This window comes from Gallus gallus, chromosome 10 (genome assembly GCF_016699485.2).
Source record: "Gallus gallus isolate bGalGal1 chromosome 10, bGalGal1.mat.broiler.GRCg7b, whole genome shotgun sequence".
Taxonomy (NCBI): Eukaryota; Metazoa; Chordata; class Aves; order Galliformes; family Phasianidae; genus Gallus; species Gallus gallus.
Genome location: NC_052541.1, coordinates 2,731,169 through 2,754,426, shown reverse-complemented (window position 1 = coordinate 2,754,426; position 23,258 = coordinate 2,731,169). Strand labels below are relative to the sequence as shown.

The 23,258-nt window shown below is 60.5% G+C and overlaps 1 protein-coding gene across 1 annotated transcript; it reads left to right on the top strand.

Annotated features, from left to right (window-relative positions):
• The first annotated feature begins 4,101 nt into the window (after positions 1-4,101).
• Positions 4,102-22,427, top strand: CSPG4 (chondroitin sulfate proteoglycan 4). The gene is made up of 10 exons (XM_004943707.5): positions 4,102-4,256; positions 11,555-11,718; positions 12,368-15,943; positions 16,111-16,590; positions 17,285-17,461; positions 18,872-19,070; positions 19,173-19,307; positions 19,387-19,541; positions 19,660-19,843; positions 19,953-22,427. Exons 1-10 carry the CDS (start codon positions 4,163-4,165, stop codon positions 21,824-21,826), a joined length of 7,038 nt encoding a protein of 2,345 aa, XP_004943764.3. The 5' UTR covers positions 4,102-4,162; the 3' UTR covers positions 21,827-22,427.
• Positions 22,428-23,258: the final 831 nt, after the last annotated feature.

The following is a 23,258-nucleotide window of genomic DNA, read 5'->3' as shown; positions in this document are numbered from 1 at the left end:
CAGCCCCCTCCCCTCTTGCTGTTCCAGGCTTTGCTCCTCATCCCATTGCTCCCATGTAAGAGCTCGCTGCCCTGCTTTGGTATTTCTTTCCACGCCAGCTTTTTCACTGTGTCCTTCTCTATTAGTCACAGGAATTAGGGAAGACAGTTGGTATTTCATCATTAGACGTATCACATCCAATAAATTGATCATTATTCTCCGATGATTAGCAGCTCAGTTTCCATCAGTTTGGAGCGGCTCTGCTCTTTTTTTCCCCCTCTGCCTTCAAGCAGCAGCACGCCTTCTCTTAGGATCCGTTCTAATCAAAGGATCTGAGCTCTGGAAATGTCCTTTGCACACGTGGGAAGGCTGTTCTCCCTCTCACAGCGAGCGACTTTGAAGCACTGCATGCAGCCCTGCACCGTGGCGGTGCCTGACCTGCTCTCCTTGCAGCCGCCTACGTCTGCCCCCCTCTCTCCTTTACTGGAGCCTCCAGAGCTCTCCATGGGGTCAGTTCCTTCCCCCTTGCCCTGGCTGCTGCTACAACACGACGGTGCTCTCTGTTTCGGGGGGTTTTCAGCCATTCTGAGCTATTTAGGAGCGTTGCTCGTGTTTCCAACTTGGGGAAAGCCTCGGGGCGCGAGGGCGCACAGCCCGGCACAAAGCAGGGGCTGCGTTTGGGGCGGGAGGTGCTGTAGGGTGCAGCCAGCCCCAGCCCCGAGCTGCTGGAGGGGCGCAGGGGAAGCCATTTCGGGCGGCATCTGCGCAGCGCTGCGTGTCTGCGCGCTCTGGAGTGCCATCTGCTGGCACCCGGCCCACCGAGGTGCCCCCCGAGCAGCTCCAGAGCCCCTTTGGGTGGGCAGCTGCAGACCTCGCTGTCCCCCCCCAAAACCGACCTGGATGGGGAGTGCAGGCAGCCCACGTGCCCTCCCTGCCTCTCCATGGGATTAGCTTTGGCACAGCCGCGTGCCACACACAGTGTGGCTCCTTGGTGTGGGGCGGTGCCGTTACCATCTTGCATCCATCAGCTCCAATGATCCAACTGGAGCCCGTTCCGAGCGAGCATACAAATCCAATTTAGGATCCCATTCTCTTCTGGCTGTGGAATGAAGGCTGCTTCGCCGAGGGCACAGGAATCTGTGCGTCGCTATGCCCAGAGGCGTCCCAGTACCATGGCAAAGGCCACAGAGGCTGTGTTCCCTCCTAGGAAGGAGCGCTCAGACCTCACCATGCGGTGTGGGGCTCGCAGATCCCCCGGCACCAGCTGCAGAACACCTGGAGAAACTGGAGCAGGGCCACAGGAAGGGAAGGGCCGGGCTGGGGGATGGCTCACCAGGGAGAGCTGGGTCCTCTGTCATCTTGGTCCTTAAACGTTGCACTGCAAACTCACATTTCCCAGCCAGAAACGCCTTTTGCACCAGCGCTCCCCCGTTTTGCACAGTTACAAATCAGCACAATGGGACGTTCCTGATCGTTTCTGAACATCTGCTTTCAAAATGGGGAGATTTATCAAGTCTGACCTTCCCCGTGCATGCTTTTGCTTTGATGAAGGAGCAGATTCCAATGGAAACTCACAGGGCTGCTCTGAGAACCATCCCCATCCTCAGCCAGGCCCTGGTGCGCCATCTCCTCCCAGCGTTACTGGTTTGCACTGGTGATTGGCTGGGTAAGAAATAGGTTTGATGATCCTGCGCTGCTGGCACTGGTTTTGGGGAGGTGAAGTCTGTGGTGCCACCAGCCCCACTTGTCCCATAGAGCAAGGAGGGGATCTTGCCCCGTGTGGATGGGGTGGGATGATGGCACTGAGAAGCAGATGCTGACAGAGCCGTGGCTCTCGTTACCATGGCAATCAGCACAGCCCTCAAATGATGGCATGTCACCAGGTGGGCAGGGGGACGTCCCAGCACCCATCCCGTGAGCCGAGCTCTGGCCTCAACACCACACATGTGGGGGCTGGCAGGCTGGGCTAATTGAATGTTTCTGCCTCCACATCTCCCTTCCCAGCAAATAAAACCGGAGTGAGATAAAAATCTATGGTGCTTAAAGGGGATGCTGCCAAGTACATTTTTATTGGCTTGCATTTGCATTTTGCTGGCAGCACTGTCTGGGAACGGCGTTTTCCCCCTGGTTGGCAGCCCCCTCCCTCCACCATGCCCTATGCACACCCAGCATCCGGCACACGGGGCCTGTTGGTGCAAGCCCCATTGGGAACATTGCACAACCAGAGCTCGCTTTGCCCCACGAAACCCCTCAGGGCCACTTTTGGCTGCGTTGGGCAGCGCTGAGGGCTCGCTGTGCTCCCATCCCCGGGATGCAGCACTGCTGCAGGTGGGAGTGCCACAGGTGGGGATGCCACAGGGAAAAGGAAACGCCGTTTGTCCCGCTCTCGTGAACATTACGGCGAGTCTGGAGCCTTAATTTATACCCCGGCTCCCGGAATTAACAGCTGGAAAGAGAATATTAGCTTTTGCTTAAAAGCCGCGGATTTCAGCCTGAGATATCCCCGCTACTCCGCCCCATCAATCCCGGCGGAATGACAGCCCCCGGAGCCGCAAATCCCGGCGCTGCGCTCCCGCTGGGGGTCCTCGTCGGGATGAACCAACGCAGCTCCAGGAAGGCCCTCCCCGACCCCAGAAATCCATGCGACCTCTCCGCCTGCACCGTTTTTCTCCTGTCCTCTCCGGGCCGAGCCGCAGGGACCAACTCCATAGCAGCTCAGCCCTCGGCCTTCATTGCTGCCCACGTCCCCGTCGGGGGATGTCCCCGCAGTCGCGGAGCGTTGGTGCCATCTCCCGGCACCGCGGGTCCCGGCCGGGGGGGGACACGGCAAGGCACGGCACGGCACGGCACGGCACGGTGGCCTCTGGCGCTCCGTGTCCCAGCCGGGTTTGCTCGGTTCTCTTCCCGTGCAGGAGCTGCCGAGCGGCCAACTCCCAGCAGCGGAGTTGAATGCGCTCGCTGCTGCCAGCACCGGATGGGACAGCCCAGCCGAGGGCTGCGCGCTCCGGGCAGACCCTGCAGACGCCGAGGTCGGGCTGGGAGGGCTCTGAGCGCCCGGTGCAGCTGTGGGTGTCCCCGTTCATTGCAAGGGGCTGCACTGATGGCCTCGAAGGGTCCGTTGCGACTCAATTCTAGCTCCCTGAGCAGGTAATGGAGATGACCGGGACCGTGTCCTCCTCTCCATCCATCCCAAGGGATGAGTACAACAAGGACAGAGCGAACGTGAAGGAAGGCAGAGCTCCCCTCAGCCCTGGAGATGAAGAACAGGAAGGGGAATACTTGGCAAAATTGAATCTGTACAAATCAGCAAGTCTGGATAATATGTAACCCACAGACTAAATAGAATTAGCTAATGAACTTAGCGAGCCCCTGACGATTATTCATAAAAACTCAGTGAGAGAATGGCACATCCCGGGTTTATTTAATGTCTTTATTAATGATCTGAAAGCAAGAGTAAACAACACATTAATTACGGCTGCGGATGACTCGGAGCTGCAAGGTGTTGCAGATGCTGGCAAAGTGGCACCGCGGGCCTTAATGAGGTTGGAAGTAATGCAGTGGGGAGAGAGCTGAGCATCATCCATCAGCAGGATGCATCCCGGGGGAGTGGGACCTGAGACACCAACGGGAGGGAGGAGGAAGGTGTGAGCTTCACGGGGTCTCAGCAGGAAGCCTGGAGTTGGGAGGGTGGAGAGAGGAGCCCAGAGAGTGGGGCAAGCATTCACGTGGCCCCAGCGGGGACGCTGTGTCACCCAAGGGTGAACCATTGGCTTGGCACCCCAAGGCTCTGGAATGGGGAGCAAAGCCTCCGCTCAGTGCCATCGTGCTCGGTGTCCAAGCACCGCCTGGCGCTCCCTGTCCTGCTGCAGGCCCTTGGCAGTCCCTTCTATGGGCAGCAGCACCCAAAGGAGCCCATATCGGCCCCACAGCCCCAGGGCGGACACCTCTGTTCTACCCTCGCACCGCCCCGCTAGGAACAAGGGCGCTTTGAGAGCAGGGTGGGCCACGGAGCGGGAGGCCTCTAGCCCTTTAAGAGGGGAAATTTGTAATCCGAGCGAATTCCTCCTTTCTGACAGGCGGGAGAAGCCGCCGGTCCCTCCCTCGCTGCACTTTATTAAATATAGTAGTGGAGCCGCCGTCGGTTGGGAGCGGGAGCGGGCGCAGAGCTCCGGCCGGGAGCACCATGGCACCCCGACGTGGTCCCCACGCACTGCTGCTGCTGCTGCTGCTGCTGGCCCAGCAGCCCCCTGCCTTCCACGCGGGACCCTCAGCTGCAGGTAAGCCCCATCCCAACGCCCGCTGCGGGACTCTGTGCTCTGGAGGCGACAGGGCTGCCAGTGGGAGGGCACCCAGCACGGGTGGCATGAGCACCCTTAGGTGCCCGAGGAGCTGCTTGCTTTGGGCAGGGTGCTTGCGGCTGTCCTGCGTCCTGCTGGAGGCTTCACAGGGCAGCGGGTGGGACGGGCACGTGTGGGATGCTGTGCAGGGCTGAGCAGGTGGCGTCCCAGGGCACGCTCTTCTCCCTCCGGGCTTGTTCCTTCTTTCCTCCGTGCACCAAAATATCACAGCGCCTGGCAAGCGAAGTGGAAAATTTCCCTTTGTCAATGAACAGAGTGCTCTTCTTCCCTCCAGCGCTGACCTTTGGGTCCCGGACGGCGCTCCCACCTCATGAGTGGGATCAGTGCTGCGCTACCTCCGGAGGTGCAAACGTTGCCCCACTGCATCCCAGAGTCTATGAGTGGCTGCTGCCAGGCTTGGGCCGGGAGGAGGCTTCCATGGGCACAGCAAAGCCTGCAGAATGCCCCCGGAGTGCTAACCGAGGGCAGGGCGTGGCGGTGGGGATAGTGGGACAGCACAGACCTCAGGGCTGGGAAGGGAAGAGGTTTTACACTGATTTCCCACTGTGCCCAGCCCAAAACGGGCAGCGTGTGTGCAGCAGCCATGTATTGCAAAGGGCAAAGTGCCCCGTGTCCCCATCGGCGCTGTCAGCCTGCTGTGCCCACGGGGACATCCCATCCTGTGCCCACGGGTGTCACCCCAGAGCCTCTCGGAGTCCCAGGCTCTCCTTGTTCCGAACCTCTTGTACCGAAGGCCCCACATGTTCTGAGGTCAGCGCTTGGAGCAGCTGGAAAAGTTTCCAGCTGATGGGAAAGAGCAGGAAAAAGTCTGCCGGGGGGGAATGCGAACCGGTGTCGTGGGAATGAGGAGGAAAATTCTCCTCTCACTCTTATATTTAGCAACAGAGGGCTGCAGGCAGATATATAATAAGCACATTCCTCGAGGATCACAACTTGGGGTTAAGCTCGGCCCCGAGGAGCAAACATTAGGGTGCGGGCAGCGCGGGAATGCAGCTCACTGGGTGCTGGGTGGGAATGTGTGCCTAAACTGGGCTCTGGGCACGGCCATAGGCATAGCTATCAGCACGGCCATGGGCACAGCTATCAGCACGGCCATGAGTGCAGCTGTGGGTACAGCCATGGGTACAGCCGGGCACAGCTATGGGCACGGTCATGGGCACAGCCAGGCATAGGTATAGGCACAGCCATGGGCACTGCCATTGACATGACCAAAGGCACAGCCATAGGCACAGCCATGGGTGCAGCCATGGGCATGGCCGTGGGTACAGCCTGGTACAGCCATGGGCATGGCCGTGGGTACAGCCATGGATACAGCCATGGGTACAGCCATGGGCATGGTCATGGGTACAGCCTGGTACAGCCATGGGCATGGTCATGGGTACAGCTATGGTTACAGCCAGGGGTACAGCCATGTGTACAGCCATGGGCATGGCCGTGGGTACAGCCATGGATACAGCCATGGTTACAGCCATGGGTACAGCCATGAGCATGGCCATGGGTGTTTCACATGAGGAGGTTGTCAAAGGAACAAAGCTTTCTGTTGGCATGCAGCACTTGGAGAAAGTGACCTCAGATAGGGCGCTCACTGCCCGGCTGCTTTTGGGCAGGTGGATGTTGGGCTGTGCCTCTGCTCCCTGAGCTCTACCCGCAGCCCTGTGACAAAGCCATATGTCCCACTCTTGGCCCAGCTCATGGTGTGCCCAACGGTCGCTCCTGGCAGACAGACAGACAGACAGAAAGCATGCCAGGGAAAGAGAGTGCTGCTAAAAATGGCTGGCAGCACAGAATGGCATGGGGGAACCGCCCGGTGGCACGGCATCAGTGCCATCATGTGCTGCGAGCCAAGGGGGATGAAGGCAACCTTCATCCATCAGCGTGCCCCGTGCTGTGACTCACAGCTATTAAAGGAGCCTTTATGGGCCGTGAGTCAGTGCCGGACGGGAGCATCCCGGGCTGCTTTTTGCCCAAACCTTGTTTTTCTGAGGGTTGTTTTCCTCCCTTACTCACACTGCCATGCACACCTCCTGTGGGCAGCTAGGGGGAAACCGCATGGGCACCGCTGGCTATTTGGGGCACTTCCACAGCCAGGGCGTTTTGCTGCATCCCCTCCCTCCGGCCAGGAGCGCTCTATGGGGCGATATCCCCATCCATCTGCTTTCCTCTCATGCAGGGACCTCTGGGAGAGGGGTCGCTTCCGCTGGGCCATGGGGCCGAGGTGGCTGTGATGCCTCCCGGGGGGGGGACAGCTGCCCCATACGGCACCCAGCTATAAATAGAGGCAGGCGCGCCGTTATTTGCTCTATAAACACAGCTCCTCGCCTGGTTTCTCATAGATGGGAAAGGCGTGGGGCTGAGAAACCCCGGGCCAGGAGGGGAGGGGGGCCCCCGGCTGCATGGGAACGGGGCGAGGAGGGCTTCCAGCATCTCCCCCCCCAATGCTCGCTGTTGCCGTGCAGCTCTCGCAGCCCGCCTCTGGCTGATGCATCCCATCCTTCTGGCGCTTCAAAGGCGCTCCGTCCCACGCCAGACTGGGACGCCGGGCAGCCCTCCAGCTCGGCGCTGTTTGTTTGCATCGCTCCGGTAACACGGCCGGGAGGGGGGCACGGGACACCCCCACGAGTGGCTGTGCGGTGATGGGGGCGCGATGGGTCCCACGTCCCCGGGTGGGCAGAGGGAGAGCAGAGCTGGCCGCAGCGCCACGGGTAGGGTGGGGCCGGGAGAGCTGGCAGCCGTGGGGGAGAAAAAGGGGGGGGGGGAGAGAACAAAATCCGCCTTGGGATGGTTTGGAAACCACGTCCTCTGGGGCTGATACAATATTTCCAGGCCAACTTCTGCTGGCAGAGGGGCCGCCGCGAGCCTGAGTCACGCTGCAGGGCCGTCACAAAGCCCCATTTACCGCCGCTTCCCCCAAACGCTCCCGCTTGCTCCCCCCCCCTGCTCTGCTCCCCGAGCAGAACTTCCGCTTCCAGCCAGGCCTGGACTCCATGCATCCCTTGGATCTGACAGCGTGCAGCATTACGTGCCCTGAGCCGGCCCCGAGACTGCATCCCTCAGTGGGACAGCAGCCCTGTCCTGTGCATGGACACACAGACACGGGGACATAGGGACACATGGACATAGGGACACATGGACATAAGGACACGTGGACATAGGGACATGTGGACATAGGGACACACAGACATAGGGATACAGGGACACACGAACGTAGGGACATGGGGTCACATGCACGTAGGGACACATGGACACGTGGACATAGAGAAACATGGATATAGGGACACATGGACATAAGGACACAGGAAGAAATGGACACATGAACATAAGGACATATGGACTTAGGGACTCGTGGACCTAGGGACAAGTGGCCATAGGGACACATGGACATAGGGACATGTGGATGTAGGGACACATGGACACACGGACATAGAGACACGTGGACATGCAAACGCAGGAAGAACTGGACACATGAACATAGGGACACGTGGACATAGGGACACATGGATACAGGGACACGTGAATACATGAACATAGGGACACAGGGACACATGGACATATGGACATAGGGACACGGAAACATGGACATGTGGACATAGGGACACATGGACGTAGGGACACAGGGAAACATGGACATGTGGACATAGGGACACAGGGACAGAGGGAAACATGGACATGTGGACATAGGGACACATGGACGTAGGGACACGTGGATGTATGGACACACAGACACGGGCACACACAGACATGCAAACGCATGGACAGATGGACACACAGACACAGGGACACCTGGATACGTGGACACAGAGGCACATGGAAACAAGGACATAGGGACAAGAGGACAAAGATGCACAGACACATGGACACAGGGACGCACAGACAAGGGGACACAGACACAAAGACATATGGACAGACAGATACAGGGACCCATGGACACAGGGACATAGGAATACAGGGACACACTGACACACGTACAGGCACATGGACACGGGGACCAACGGATAAGCGGACACAAGGACACACAGACACACGGACACACACAGATACATGGATGCGTGTCTGCAGGCACGCCACGAGCCCATGGGATGTGTATTGCCAGATGCATGCGCACTGCTGAGGCTGCACACCCTGACCTTGGGGGTCCCATCCAGCTGTGCCCACATGCCAGCACCGTGCATCCCGGCCAGGCCAGCAGCACTCAGGCTGCTCGGGTCACAGCAGAACGGCACTGGGGAAGCAGAGGCCAAGCTGCTGGCCCCGTATCACAGCAAAGCACTGCGGGGTTGGATGGAGGCAGCCCCCCTCCAGCTGTGCAGGAGCGGGGCCATGGCTCTGCCTGACCCTGCAGTCCGTGGGCCGCAGAACGGCATTTTTGTGTGGGAGCCAGGGCAGGAGCGCGGGGACGCAGCTGGGAAGGAACGAAGGCGGGCGGAGGTAGAGGCGGATGCTGGGGGCGAGCGGGACGTGCAGGGGAGAGCTGAGCACTCTTCCAAGGGATAAGCTCACAGCCAACACTGGGGGCGGTGCAGCCCCCCCAGAGCAGCGGCTCTATCAGCGTTGGCTCCGCAGCGCTCCCTGCATTGGTGCTTTCCAGCAATCCCTGTTGTGCCTGGAAAGCACTGGAGCGGGGAGCAGAGCAGGGAGCAGCACACGTGGCCCTGGTGTGAGGTGAGGGAGCAGTGCACACAACCCAAGGACAGAGCCATGAGTGGGGAGAAGGAGGAGAAGCCCTCCTCCGTGGCAACGGCCATCCTGCAGCAGGCAGGGGTGGATTGGTGCCGTCACAGCTGCTGTGATGGGGACGGCACCCCAAAGCTCCAGCACTGCAGGCATCCCCACTGGGGTCAGATGCTCGAGGCTGGCCCCGTGCCACTCATTTCCATGGCACTGGGGTTGGAGCCTGGAGGGGCCCCACACCCCCTGCTCCCAGCAGAGCTGTGTTTGCCTTCGCCTGCCTCGCAGGCTGCTCGCTTCCTTCCCCAGCCATAAATAAAACCGCGCCGTAAATCGGAGGGAATGAACAGCATAATGCAGCCTTTCTCCTCGCTCCCTCCTGGCTGCGGGGTGGGCAGGGACCGCTTCCTCCTGCCGGCTGCCCACGGCCCCATCCCACAGCCCCATATGCCACCCGACACAGCGGGGCCACCCATGGCAGAGCAGGAGGGCTGGGAGCTCGCTACCTTATAAAGTCATCCAGCCCCAAGGCTGACGCTGCAGAGCAGGAATGCACCGGGCCGGACACCGTGCACACAGAGCTGCTTGTTCGGGGCAACAAGGAGCCCTCACTCCCCACCTGATGTCCCACCCTAAAACCCAGCGGGGCCGGCAGGAAGGGCTGCACACAGAGCGCCTTTCAGGTGCTGGGGTGCAGCTAAAGGGCCGCTTTAACGCATTCCATCCCCTCCCTGCACACACATGGCCGGCCTCAATGAAGCCTTGTTGAGCAGCCAAGGGCAGTTGCACTCCCTTTTTTCCATGCCCAACATCCATCCCGCGGAGGGGACCAGTGGGACACGGGGTCCCCCACGCCCCCCGGGAATGACGCACCTCCCTGCTGCAAGCTCTGCCCTAAGCACCAGAAAACAGCCCCAGGGAAAGGGACAGGGCAGGGAACCTGGCCAAGCATCCCATAAGCAGCGCGTGGCCGGCAGTTGGGGCGGGCGCCCAGTGAGCACAGAGCCTGTGCTTGTTCGCTCAGCCCCACGGGAGCAGCGCGCGCCCGGGGTTTGCTCAGAGCGGGGCTCTTGGCTGTCCTCCTTGTTATTTTCAATGCAAAAAGAAAAAAAAAATAAGAAAGAAAGAAAGAAAAAGACAGTGCGGCCTATAATCTGCTGGCTGGCTGCTTGGAAAGTGTGATGGGGCCCTGCTCGCCTCCACGCGCTTTGCTACGGGACAGTGCAAGTTGGGAATGGGGATTGCTCCAATGGGGTCCCCCGCTGGGGATGAGGTGGTTCATCCACCTCCTCCCGGCTTGCTGCACAGCAGAGCTGTGTGCCCAGCTGGAAACCACGTTGGTTGGGATGGGGGAAGCTGCAGAACTGAAGTGCAGCAAATGCTAGGTGGGAGCACATGGGGAACCAGCGCGCAGCGGGCATGCCATGTCCCCAGGGCCCAAACGCCGTGCCCACATGTGTGCCTGCACGGGGGTGGGGGTGAAAAGAGGGAGGGAAAAGCCTTTTTGCAAAGCGCTGCATGCAGCATGGTGCCAGGAGCGGGGCTGTGTGGGGCTGGTTCTGCAGGAGAGGGTCAGAGGAGGACAGCCCATAACGGCCCTGCTGGGGCTCCTGTGATTCACTGGCTTGGGCTGGAGGAAGAAGGAGCCAAAGTGGCTCATGCCAACGGCATGCACAGGGACCAGGAAATGAGCAGGCTTGAGTAAGACGTGCTGGCAGCCCCGAGCCAGAGGCTCGCTGTTAGTAGTGCTGGGTGTTCCTTTCTGCCACCTCTCCCCTGCACAGCACGGCTGGGGGATGCTGCTCTCCCAGACCCCGAACCAAAGCGGGGCCAATGGTTGGAAGTGGTGTTTGGAGGCGTCTGGGCAAGGAGGTGTGTGTGTCTCCAAAGGGCGCAGGCTGGGGCTGCCCCTCAGAGAGCTGTTATAGGGTCTAAATGGCTTTTAGGGCTAGTGTGTCCCCCTGCAGGCCCAGAGGTGAGCCATTGGGGTGCACCAACACGTGCTCTGCATGCAGGCACCGTGCACACGCACGTCCTCAGCCCACTGGCACATGGAGCCGCTGTGCAGTGCAGCTCCACCACGGTCCCCCTGCACTGTGCTTTCTGCACACCCCGTGATGCATCACACAGCCACATGCCATTGTGCTGAGCCCACCACGCTCACAGCTACAGGCCCTGAGCCCTCTCCAGCAGCAGCTCCTGCAGCCACATATGGATGGCACACGCGCTGAGCACTCCAGCAGGGGAAATTCTGCACCGTGGTGCGAAATACATAGAGGGTTGGCACCGGGGAGCCTGGGCAGGGCACGGCCACCGCTCCGTGGGGACACGGCTGTGGCAGGGTCAAAGAAGACAGAGGGATAAGAACGGGGAGGCTGGAGGCTGCAGCCTTCGGGCCCCATCGTGTGGCTGCCGGCAGAGGATGCAGCTCCCAACAACGCGCAGCCCAGCGACCGGAGGGCTGCTGGAAGGGGTGTCCCGCTCACACACGGGGCTGGGAGGGTCCCTCCAGGGGTCCTTCCCCCGCCTGACCCTCTCCTTTCCCCTCCCAGTCTCGTTCTTCGGGGACAGCTTCGTGGAGATGCCGCTGGCGGACGCCTCGCGGACGGTGCGGCTGCGGCTCCAGCTGTACACCGGGCAGGGCAGCGGGCTGCTCTTCCTGGCCGCCGGGCAGCCCGACCACCTCCTGCTGCAGCTGCGAGCCGGCACCCTGCAGGTCAGCCCCGTGGGCCGCGCACCCGCTGCGTGGGGAGGTGCGGGGGGAGTAGGAAGGGGAATGGATGAGCAGAGGGCACTGGAGAAACTGAGGGTTCCACCAGTGGCCGCTCCCAGCCCACCGCAGACCAAGCCCAGCCGGGGCGTGGGAAGGGATGAGGACAGAAGAACAATTTCCTCTTGTGGTTACGGTGCTGGCATCCACCAGAGGAAATGAGCAGGGAGCGTCCACGAACCACATCTGAGGCCAGGCAGGGAATGAGCAAGCAGCTGACCGTGCGTCTCGGGGCCCCCTGGCCAACCCTCTATTAGAGAGGCTCCAGGATGCTGCTTGTGGGGATGTACCCTCCCATCCACACCCCCGCTGTTTCTATATTATATATAGAATGTATATAAACCTGCTATTTCCCCTGCCAGGCTGATGAGGGCTGGAAGCAGCCCAAGCAGTGTGGAAGGGTTAGATGGGGCTGGAAAGTGAAAGTCAGCATGTGGCAGAGCTCCTGCACAGGGAGAAAAGGGATGGGGGATGGAGGACCCCGCAGAGGCACACGGAGGTGAATGGAGGGACCGGGACACTTTAACCCCCAGGGATGTGCCCTCAAACCATGCTTGAGCTGAGCCCTGACCCCCATTCATCTCCTTTCCCACAGGCCAGGCTGCGGCTGGGCTCAGAAGAGGTGACGCTGCAGTCCCCGGCAGAGCTGCAGCTGGACAACCTGGCGCTGCACGACGTGGAGCTGCTGCTGGAGGATGGCAGAATGACACTGACCATCGACGGCCTCTTCAACAGCTCCGTGGACATTGCGGGGCCCATGCGGGAGCTGGACATCCAGCATGGCCTCTATGCAGGCGGGACAGGCAGCCTCAACCTGCCGTACCTCGCCGGGGTCAGCCCGCCCTTCCGGGGCTGCCTCCACACTGTGACGTTCAATGGTCTGGATGTCCTCTCCCCTCTGTCCTCTGACAGCAGCTCCAAGGTCTTCCACCAGGTGCAGGAAGGCTGCAGCGCACAGTTCTCTGCAGAGCCTGAGGAGCCCATTGGATTTCTGGGGCCGCAGTCCTACGCTGCCTTCCCCACGTGGGAGGCGAGAGAGGAGGGGACCATCGAGTTTGTGATCACCACGAGCATCACCCAGGCACCCCTCATCTACCACGCAGGGCTGGAGAACGACTTCTTCTACCTGGAGATCTCCAATGGGCGCCTGCGAGGGTTTGTTGAGAAGGGCAATGGTGTCATCGTCCTGCACAACAACATCTTCATCAGTGACGAGCAGCAGCATTATGTCAAAGTCTACACCGACACCCACAAGCTGGAGATCCTGATTGACTACTATGCCTCGTCCACGTCCAACCGGGGCATCAACAGCCGCCTGGACCTGCAGGGAAACCTCTTCATTGGAGGTATGAATGACAAAGCTTTGCAAAGGCTCAGGGTGCACCACCTTGCTTTCACCTCAGTGTGGACCTTGACCAACACCTCATTTGTTGGCTGCATGGAGGACCTGCGCATAAACCAGCAGCGGAGGAGCCTGCAGGATGCTGTGGTGACAAGGGACGTCACAGTTGGCTGTGGAAGGCAGGAGCATTACTGGGACTATGAGGAGGCTTATGAGCAGGACGAGGCACCCACCTCACCGCCGCCTGATGCCTGGCATGGAGCTCTGAGCCTGGCAGAACCATGCCAGCCGGATGGCAGCTTCCCACCTGCCTTCGCCAATGTCAGCCGGCTGCTGCACGTCAGCCCCCTCATAGTCTCCGAAGGGGGCACGGCCTTTGTGGAATGGAAACACGCACAGCCCACGGTGGACTTGGGCCTTGCAGGCATCCGGCAGTCCCAAATCCTCTTCAGCATCACCAGTGACCCAAGGCATGGAGAGCTGGAGCTGGACATTCCCGGCTCCCGGAGCAGAAAGAAGTTCACCTTGTTGGACATCGTGAATCGCAAAGTCAGGTATATCCACGATGGCTCCGAGGGTCCCATGGACCAGCTGATGCTGGAGGTGACAGTAACTGCCCAGCAAGGGATCCCCGAGTGCCTGCGGCAGGGGCAGACCTACCTGCTGCCCATCATGGTCAACCCTATCAACGATGCCCCGCAGGTGATCTTTCCCCATGGGAACCACATGATGATCCTGAAGCACACGCGGAAGCACCTGACCATGGACATCCTGCAGGCTCTGGATGACGATACATCCTGCGACGACCTTGAGTTCCAGCTGCACGGCGGGCAGCAGGACGAGGGCTATGTGGAATACGACTTCCACCCTGGGGTGCCCATCGAGGAGTTCTCCTGCAGGGACCTGGAAGCAGGCAATGTGGTCTACGTGCACCAGAGTGGGACAGACTTGCAGCTCACTTTCCAGGTGAGTGATGGCACAGTGCCGAGCCCCACTGCCACCCTGAGGATCCTCGCAATAGAGCCCAACATCCGCTTGCACAACAACACGGGGCTCACCATCTCCCAAGGAGGAGCTGCACGCATCACCACAGCCAACCTGTCCGTGGAGACAAACGCTGTGAAGCAGCGGGTTGCCATCCTGTACAGCCTCACAGAGCCCCTCAGGTACGGTGAGATCCAGAAACAAGGGAGCATAGGAGGGGAGTGGAAAAAAGTTGAGTCCTTCCACCAGCAAGACCTAGAGCAAGGGCGTATCCAGTATTTCAGCACAGATCCAGAGCACCGGCAGGAAGATGTCACGGAGAAGCTAAGATTCAGTGTCCAGGTGGGACAGAAGGTCTTGCCAAACAATACCTTTACCATAAGTATTAAAAGAGCCACCATTAAGATGAAGACCATGGTCCCCCTCCAGATGAAGAACAAGCGGCACAAAAACATCACCAGCAGGGAGCTGGAGGCAATGCTGGAAGACCCAAACTCTGCCCCAGTCCCCTTCCACTATGTGATCATCCAGGCTCCCAAGAAGGGGAACCTGGAGCTCCTCGGCAACAGGCTGACTGAAGGCTTTGGATTTACCCAGGATGATCTGCAGAGAAATCACTTGAGCTACAGCGCGACCATCAGGAATGCTCAGCAGGCTGAGGACAGCTTCCAGTTCCGTGTCCGTGCCGGCGAGGAGCACTCCCCCGTGTACACCTACACAATTGGCATCGGTGGGGACCCCAACGCACCCGACCTGACCAATGTCCTCCTGACCGTGCCTGAAGGCGGGCAGGCTGTCATCTCCAAGGATCACCTCTTCGTGCAGAGCCTGAACAGCATGGACTACATCTACGAAGTGATTGAGGGGCCGGCACATGGCAGGCTGGCTTGGGCTACATCCCTTGGCTGGCCCTCCGGCGAGGAAATCACGGAGTTCACCAACGACGACATCCTCCACCGCCGGCTGCTCTACCAGCACGATGACTCCGAGACCCTGGAAGATGATATCCCTTTTGTGGCCATCAGGCAGGGCGAGGGCAGCTCTGAGCCTGACGCAGAGGAGGTGAGAGGTGTTTTCAGGGTCTCTATCCAGCCTATCAATGACCACACTCCTGTCCAGGTGGTGAATAAGGTCTTCAACGTGGTGCGCAATGGGCAGCACTTGCTGACGACAGACGACATCGCCTTCACTGACAAGGACTCTGGCTTCTCTGATGCGCAGCTGGTGCTGGCAAGGAGGGACATCTTGTTTGGCAGCATCGTGTCTGTCGATGACAGAAGCCACCAGCTCTACCGGTTCACCCAGGACGACCTGAGGAAGAAAAAGATTCTCTTTGTCCATTCCGGAGCGGACCGGGGCTGGATCCAGCTGCAGGTCTCCGATGGCCTCCACCAAACCACTGCCCTCCTGGAGGTACAAGCATCAGAGCCCTACATCAGAATAGTCAACAACACTGGCCTAGCCATCCCCCAAGGGAGGCGAGGGAGCATCGATTCCTCTGTCCTCAGCCTGGAGACCAACATGGACATCAGGTCAGATGAAGAGATTCGGTTCCTGGTAACGGCCCCGCCGAGGTGGGGGACTGTGCTGCGAGGGGAGCAGCCGGTCATGGCCTTCTCACAGAGGGACCTGCTGGCAGGAGAGATCTCCTACCACCACAACGGCAGCAGAAATGCCCGGGATGAGCTCCAGTTCACTGTGGAAGCAAACGAGGTGGCAGTAGAGGACACGCTGGCCATCACCATCTTCTTGGACACTCACCCCAGCCCCCTGCACATTGTCAACAACAAGGAGATACACGTCTTCCAGGGAGAAGCTGCTGAGATCAAGGAGGAGCACTTGCTGGTGAGTATCACTTCTCTAGGCATTCCTCCCTGGCCACCAAGCCAGGGACCCCATGTAACACCCACCTGTATGGATGGAGAAAGGACTTGTGTCCGTGTCAGGCTTTGCCCAGGGGAAGAGATGGGATTTGGGCCCCTGCTAATGCCATGTGTTTTCTATGCTCTCAGGTGACCCATGAGGAGATCCCACCCCAGGATATTGTCTACCTGGTAAGCAGCCCCCCGGTCTCTGGATTCCTGGTGATGGTTCAACACGGCCAGGACTCGGATGAGCCACCCAGCCTGGACCCCATCCAGTCCTTCACCCAGGAGGACATCAACAGTGGCCAAGTGCTCTACCTGCACTCCAAGCCAGAGGAGGAGCGGGACCGGTTTGTCGTGGATGTGACGGCTGGGGGAGCAGACCCACTGGTGGGGGTGGCTGTCAGCCTGGTTGTGCTCCCTGCCACCATCCCCCTGGACATCCACAACATCACAGTCCAAGGAGGAAGCTCTGCCACCATCTCCACAGCTGTCCTCAACATCCCCAGTCCCTACTTTGCGGCCCTTGATGTGCAGTTCAGGGTGCTCCAGCCTCCCCGCTTTGGCACCATCCTGAACAGCCAGCAGCCACAGGATGGGGGGCTGCACAGCTTCACCTGGAGTGAGGTATGGATTGCCCAGGGGGTGGGCTGAGCTCCTGCCCTGGTGCCACCAGAAGGCTGGGGAGGGAGGTTGGGCTCTTCCTCTTTCTCTTCCTCTTCTCCTTCTCTTTCTCTTCCTCTTTCACTTCCTCTTCTCTTTATCTTCCTCTTCTCCTTATCTTCCTCTTTTTCTGCTCTTCCTCTTTATCTTCCTCTTTATCTTCCTCTTTCTCTTTCTCTTCTGTTTCTCTCTTTCTCTTCCTCTTTCTCTTTCTTTCCTCTTCATCTTCCTCTTCCTCTTCTCTTCTCATAGAAATCTGTCCATAGGAGGGGCTTGGAGTGGCCAGGTCCATGTCTGACATGGTGGGGGCACAGCCCAAGACCTGAGATGGGTTTGGATGGCCCTGGGGTAGGGATGCCCCGGATCTGCTGGTGGGCACCCAGCTCCTGCATCCTCCCATAGAATCACAGAATCATTACGGTTGGAAAAGATGATTAAGAACACCAACTTCAACCCACTCCCCCACCATGCCCACTGACCATGTCTCTCAGTGCCACATCTCCACAGCTCTTGAACACCTCCAGGGACAGTAACTCCACCACCTCCAGGGCAACCCATTTCAATACCTCACCACTGTTTTGGAGAAGAAATGTTCCCTAATACCCAACCAGTTATCCCAACACCCAACGCGGTTCCTTCACCTGGCCCCCTCCTGCAGGTTCAGAGCCAGCAAATCCAGTACCGGCAGGACATTCCCCATGCCCAGGCCGACAGCTTCATGCTCGTGGCCAACACCTCGACCTCCGAGAGGCAGAGCCAACCCAGGACCGTCTTCATCGCCATCCTGCCCCGCGGCACCAGGGGACCCCGGCTGCGCACCAACGCCGGGCTCCAGGTAATGGGCACGGTGCGGGGAGAGGCTCCTTCCCTGCTCCTCCTCTGCCTCCTCCTCTTCCTCCATCTCCTCCTCCTCCTCCTCCTCCTCCCCTAGCGATGCTGGAGCTGTCCACGAGGTGGGAGCATCGCCCGCTCCAGCCGCTGCCTGCCGTACAGTTTAGGGAATACCGATTACTTGGAAGTAGCACGGCGCTCCTCTCCCCATGCCCACGTCTCCTAACCCCCGGCCTTCCTCACCCACCCCAGGCACAGCCAGGGGGCTTTGGGAAGGAGGCTCCGAGCTGCAGAGCTGCCTAGAGGGAGGTGGATGGGATGCCCACCCAAACCTGGGGGTCTCCATCCATAGGCAGCCCCCCCCCGGGCACACCGCTCTGGCTGTGCACACACTGCTTGCACAGGATGTGCACAGCCCCTCCAGCAAATCCCCTTTGTTGTGCGTTAAGCCCTGATCTGCCCCAGCTGTGCCAAAACCCCCCCACAAAATCCCCACTTTGCCTCCTCCTGGCTGGTTTCCAGCCAGCCTGCCTTAGGGACCCCCGTTCCTTCCAGCCACCACCACACTACAGAGCTGCCAAAAAGCAGGAAAAGGCCCCAGAACACTCTCAGCAGCACAGCTCCATTCTCAGAGGGTTTGGAGCAGGGAGCACATCCCAGCTTCCCGGAGGAGTGCTGAGTGCAAGGAGGGGCCGGGCATGTGTTTGTGCTCTCGGGAGATGACTTCAGCGGGTAAAGGTCATGGGCCCAGCATGGAGATCGCACGCAGCTTCCCTGCTGCACACACACAGCACTGGGTGCAGAGTCCATGTGGGCAGTGCAGGGAGCCTGGCTGTAATAACCCAGGGAGGACGCGGGGCACAGCTGTACGGGTCAGCCCTGCTCAGCCCAGCTGCATCGTCCTCTCCTGCATGGCTGAAGCTGCACTTCCCGGCCTTGCTTCTTGCTCCCATGGGGGATCTGATGGATCCGATTTCACTTGCAGGCACCCACACCCACTCAAGAAATGCGTGGGGAGAGGCCAGCTGGAAAGCGCTGTGCTAACCCGATGCTGGGACAGGAATAATCCTGCAGTCTGCGAGACAGGCGTATGGCAGGGGATTAGTAACGGGGTGCATTGCTGCCTCCTGCTCACCTCCACCCCCTGCACGCTTCGGGCTCACCCCGGGCACCGAAAGCCCATCACAGTGGGGTGATGCTGCAGGTGTGGGGTGGCAGCAGTCCTGGGCACCGTGCCCCATGAACGTGCTGGGGAACAGGCACAGGGCGACGAGGGCTTGGGCAGAGGCCAGGGGATGCGTGCATCACCCAGCAGAGCACAAGGAGCTCTTGTACGGCCGAGATGTGCCTCCCTGTGCAAGGCACGCGGCGCTGCTGGGGTGCCCAGAGGGTCACAGCTTCTCCTGTCCCCCAGCTGCGGGAAGGCACCGCTGCCACCATCGGCCCCCAAGCTCTGCGTGCTGAGGATGATGACAGCCCGGCGGCCGAGGTCACCTTCTCCATCCAGCCTCCAGCCAACGGCAAGGTGGTGCTGCGCTCGGCGCCCGGCACGGCACTGCGGAGCTTCACGCAAGCGCAGATTGACAGCGGTGTCATCCTCTTTGTGCACCAAGGTACAGCTGTCCCCATGATCCGTGCCGCTGGGGTGGGCACTACGCCCTGGTCCTGCACCGGGGTAGGGTTTGCCTTGTGCCCCAGCTCTGTGCTCTCCGCAGGGCCCCTGGATGGAGGCTTTGCCTTTGACCTGTGGGATGGTGAGAACCTGTCTCCCGGGCACTTCTTCCTCGTCAGGGCGCACAGAGAGGAGCACATCAGCCTGGCCAAGAAGCAGAGCCTCACCCTCTGCCCAGGTGGGTGTGGGGCTCGGGGCAGCAGCACCCAGGAAACCCGGAGGAGTGAGGCTGATGCCCATCCTGATGTGTTTTCCAGGTGCCCTGCAGCCCATCACCAGCAAGAACCTGCAGGCGGTGAGCAGCAGCCCCGCTGGCCCCACCGCCCTGTATTACAGCATCGAGCAGGCACCGCGCCTGGGGCAGCTACGCACGGCCCATGGGGATGAAGTCAGGAACTTCACCCAGGCCCAGGTGGAGCCCAGGCCCAGCTCTCCAACACCCCCACAGCTCGGGGTCCTGCCCTGACAGCCCTCTCCCCCGAGTTTATTTTGCCATTAAGCTGAAATCAGTGTGATTTTCTTCCTTCTAGGTGGATGCTGGGATGATTTTCTATCAGCACGAGATGCCGCAGAAGCCCTTCTGGCTAACCCAGGATGCCATCCGCTTCCGCGTGGTTGCTCCCACCACCATCTCCGACTCCTTCATCCTGCTGGTGCTGATATCATTCGAGACGAAGTGTCCCCAGCGCTCCACTCAGCTATGGAGAAATGCAGGTGAAAAAGGATGGGAGACAATGCCAAGCTAACAAATCCCATCTGCCTTCCCCATTGCTTTGCAACTCTTCTGCTCCGACTGAGCTTTGGCTTCCCCCTTTTTCCCCAGGCCTCCATCTCGTAGAGGCTCAGCGGGCAGAGATCGGCACCTCGCTGCTGGATGCATCCAACCTCCTGAGCCAGATCCCGGCCCCCGAGCGGGACGCACACGATGTCATCTTCCTGGTGACGGAGCTGCCGGTGCACGGTGAGCTCTGGGTGGCTGATAGGCCTCTGGAGCGCTCACAGCCCTTCTTCCTGCAGTCAGACCTGGCTGCTGGGCGCCTGGTGTACGCGCACCACGAGAACGGTGGCACCGAGGACCGATTCCAGTTCAAGGCTTGGCTCCAGCCGCGGGCACAGCGCTCCATCCGTCCCCCCCAGGAAGGGGTGCTCATCTCCGAAGCTTTCAACGTGACGGTGAGCAGCAGCAGCAGCCAGAAGCCCCCGCAGGTGGTGAAGCAGAAAGGAGCGCTGCGGGTGCTGCCCAACTCCACCATCACCTTGTCCAGGCAGCACTTGGATGTGGCAGAGCCGCAGGGCTCCCCAGAGGAGCTGGTGTACAGCCTGCTGAGCAGCCCCCAGGCCGGACACCTGGCTAATGTGCGCAACCCACAGGTGCCCATCAAGCGCTTCACACAGGCGGACATCAATGCGGGCCACGTGCTGTTGGTCACTGCAGCCCGTGGTGCTCAGGAGTCCCTGGCACTGAGCCTGTCTGACGGCCGGCACCCACCCGCCCGCATCTCACTGGAGGTGGTGGTGCTGCCCACAGGCAGTGCAGAGCTGCTGGAGGTGCCGCAGGAGCTGAAAAGGGCCACGCTGACCCCACGGCACGTGGCTCCGCAGCTTGGGGAAGGCGATGCCCTTTACACCATCACCACGGAGCCGAGGTTTGGCCAAGTGCAGGTCAACAGAAAGCCAGCACAGGGCTTCTCGCAGGCACAGCTGGAACGCGGGGAGGTGACCTTCACCTTCACCAAGCTCACCTCGTCTGAGGACAGCTTCCAGTTCCTCACCAGGTCCCAGACAATGAACAGCACTGGGGTGGTGAACGTCACCGTCCGTGCCTTGGTGACAGCGAGGCCGGGCAGTGTGTGGCCCAGGGGCACCACAGCCCTGCTGGATACCAGCACACTGGATGCCAGTGAGCTGGCCAACCGCACCCACAGCATCCCGGTCTTCCGGCTCCGCCAGCCACCCCACAGCAGCCGCCTCATCAGGAGGCCCCGTGCGCCAGGACAGCCCGCCATCCCTATTGAATCCTTCAGTCAGAGGGAGCTGGAGCAAGGGCTGGTGGGGCTGGAGGTGCTGGATGACGGGGACACAAACCAGCAGCACCCGCACAGTGACAGCTTCACCTTCGAGTTGGTGGCTGCTGGCGTGCCACCAGCACTGGTGTCTCTGGGGTACATCACCGAGCCCTACAATGCCTCTAAATCCTATGGTGTCACCCTGCTCCTGGCCCCACCAGCACCATCGTCCCTGGTACCACAGCCGCAGGGCACAGCACGGAGCAGCCCCAACGCCAGCGAGCCAGGCTCTGTGCCCCCACCCACCAGCCCCAGCCCTGGGGAGGGCGGCACTTTCCTAGGCTTCATCGAGGCCAACATGTTCAGCATCATCATCCCCATCTGCCTCATCATCCTCCTGCTGGCCCTCATCCTGCCCCTGCTCTTCTACCTGCACAAGCGCAACAAGACGGGCAAGCACCACGTGCAGGGCTCGCCTGCCTCCAAGGCCAAGAACGGGGCTGTACCAGAGCAGGAGACCTTCCGCAAGACGGACCCCAACCAAGGCATCCCCCTAACGACTGTCAATGCCCTGGATGGCAAAGGCACAGCTCCATCGCCGCAGGGTCCAGGCGTGCCGGCTGACCCCGAGCTGCTGCAGTACTGCCGGACATCCAACCCCGCCCTGAAAAACAACCAGTACTGGGTGTGAGGGCGCAGCGCGGGGGCACGAGTGGTGGGAGCCCCCCAGAGCGTCACCTCCTCCTCCGGGGGAGCCGGCATCCCGCGGGCACAGCAGGACCTGGGGGTGGGGGGCTGCCAGCGTGGCCACCCAGGACCCCCCCGTCTCCATAGTGCTTTGGGCAGAGGGGCAAGTGGGTGGGGGGGAGGGCAAAACGCCATCAGGGAGCGCTGCCATCGGGTACGCAATGGGGGCACCTGAGGTTGGCCGAGGTGCTGGGGGTGCAGGCGGGTGAGAGGGACGAGGACGAGCAGCTTTGCGCAACATCAGGCTCAGGATGGAGCTGCCCAAATCCCCCAGGGCTAGGCGGGCTGCAGTGACGGAGCAGAGGCTTGGAAAAACCCTGTGGCCAACGCAAAGGGGATCCAAGGAGCCCCCGCCCACTTGGGGAAGAGAAATGAGCAAAACACATCGTGCTGCCTCCAAACACCCGGAGCAGCCGGGGCTGCACGCCGGGCCAGGTGCCCCCAGAGGCACAAAGCTGGAGGGGGAAGCGGGCACGGCTTGGTTTCCCACTGTATGCTCCAGTATGGTAGGAGCGCACGGAATAAAGTGCCTTTCCCGAGGTGCAGCCGGTTTGCCTGAGCCCTGCCAAGCCGTGAGCTGCAGCGCAGTGTTTGGAGGCGGCGTGCCGAGCCACGGCCTCTTGCTCAAGTTTTCCCCTAAGCTCTTAAATAGAAATGAGCCGAGGAAAAACTGAGCGCTGCGCTCAGGATGGGACCCAACAACAACAACGCGCTGCGCCGCTGCAGCTCCTCACTGCAGGGCTCTCCTGCTCTCTGCGTGCTGCAGCCGGGCTGAGATGCTCCCCCAGCACTCCTCTCATCTGGGGTCAAACCCTCCCAAAACAGCACCCCGGGGCTGCGAGCTGTGCTGTTTGCAGCTTTCCTGGCTGTGTTTATGAGCAAGTTTGCCTGCCCAGCCCTGCTGCTGGAGCAGCCCATTGGGTGCCGGGGGGGTCCTGCCCCCACCAAGCCCCGTGCAGGGATGGATGGATAGCAGCTCAGCAGCTTGCTGGGTGTGCTGCTCCCCAAATCCAGGGTGGCCCTCTGTGCAGAGCAGAGGCGTGCCAGCTCCCTCCTGCATGTCACTGTGGCTCACTGTTGTGCACGGCTGTGGATCAGCCCTGCTACAGGAGTGGGTGCTGTGGGACAGGCACTTGCCTCACCCCAAGGGATTCAATGGGAGGAACACGGCCTACATTCAGGAGCACGGAAAGCAAGGAGAGTTATTTTGGAGGCTTGTGGTTCCATCTCCTGCGCAACATCCGCTCACCAGGGTCAGGAGAGGACAGGCAGCGACCTGGAGGAGCCGATGCTGAGTGTGCTTTTGTGGGGCCGAGCAGCAAGCAGCACTCAGGGCACGCAGCGGGACACGTGGATGCGGGGATGTGAGGGTGGGA

Bases quoted from the DNA above. Each gene is read 5' to 3' on its own strand.
- CSPG4 (XM_004943707.5), top strand. From the start codon at position 4,163: ATGGCACCCCGACGTGGTCCCCACGCACTGCTGCTGCTGCTGCTGCTG. The intron at 11,719-12,367 runs GTCAGCCCCGTG...CCTTTCCCACAG, and splicing joins TGCGAGCCGGCACCCTGCAG to GCCAGGCTGCGGCTGGGCTC. The intron at 15,944-16,110 runs GTGAGTATCACT...CTATGCTCTCAG, and splicing joins TCAAGGAGGAGCACTTGCTG to GTGACCCATGAGGAGATCCC.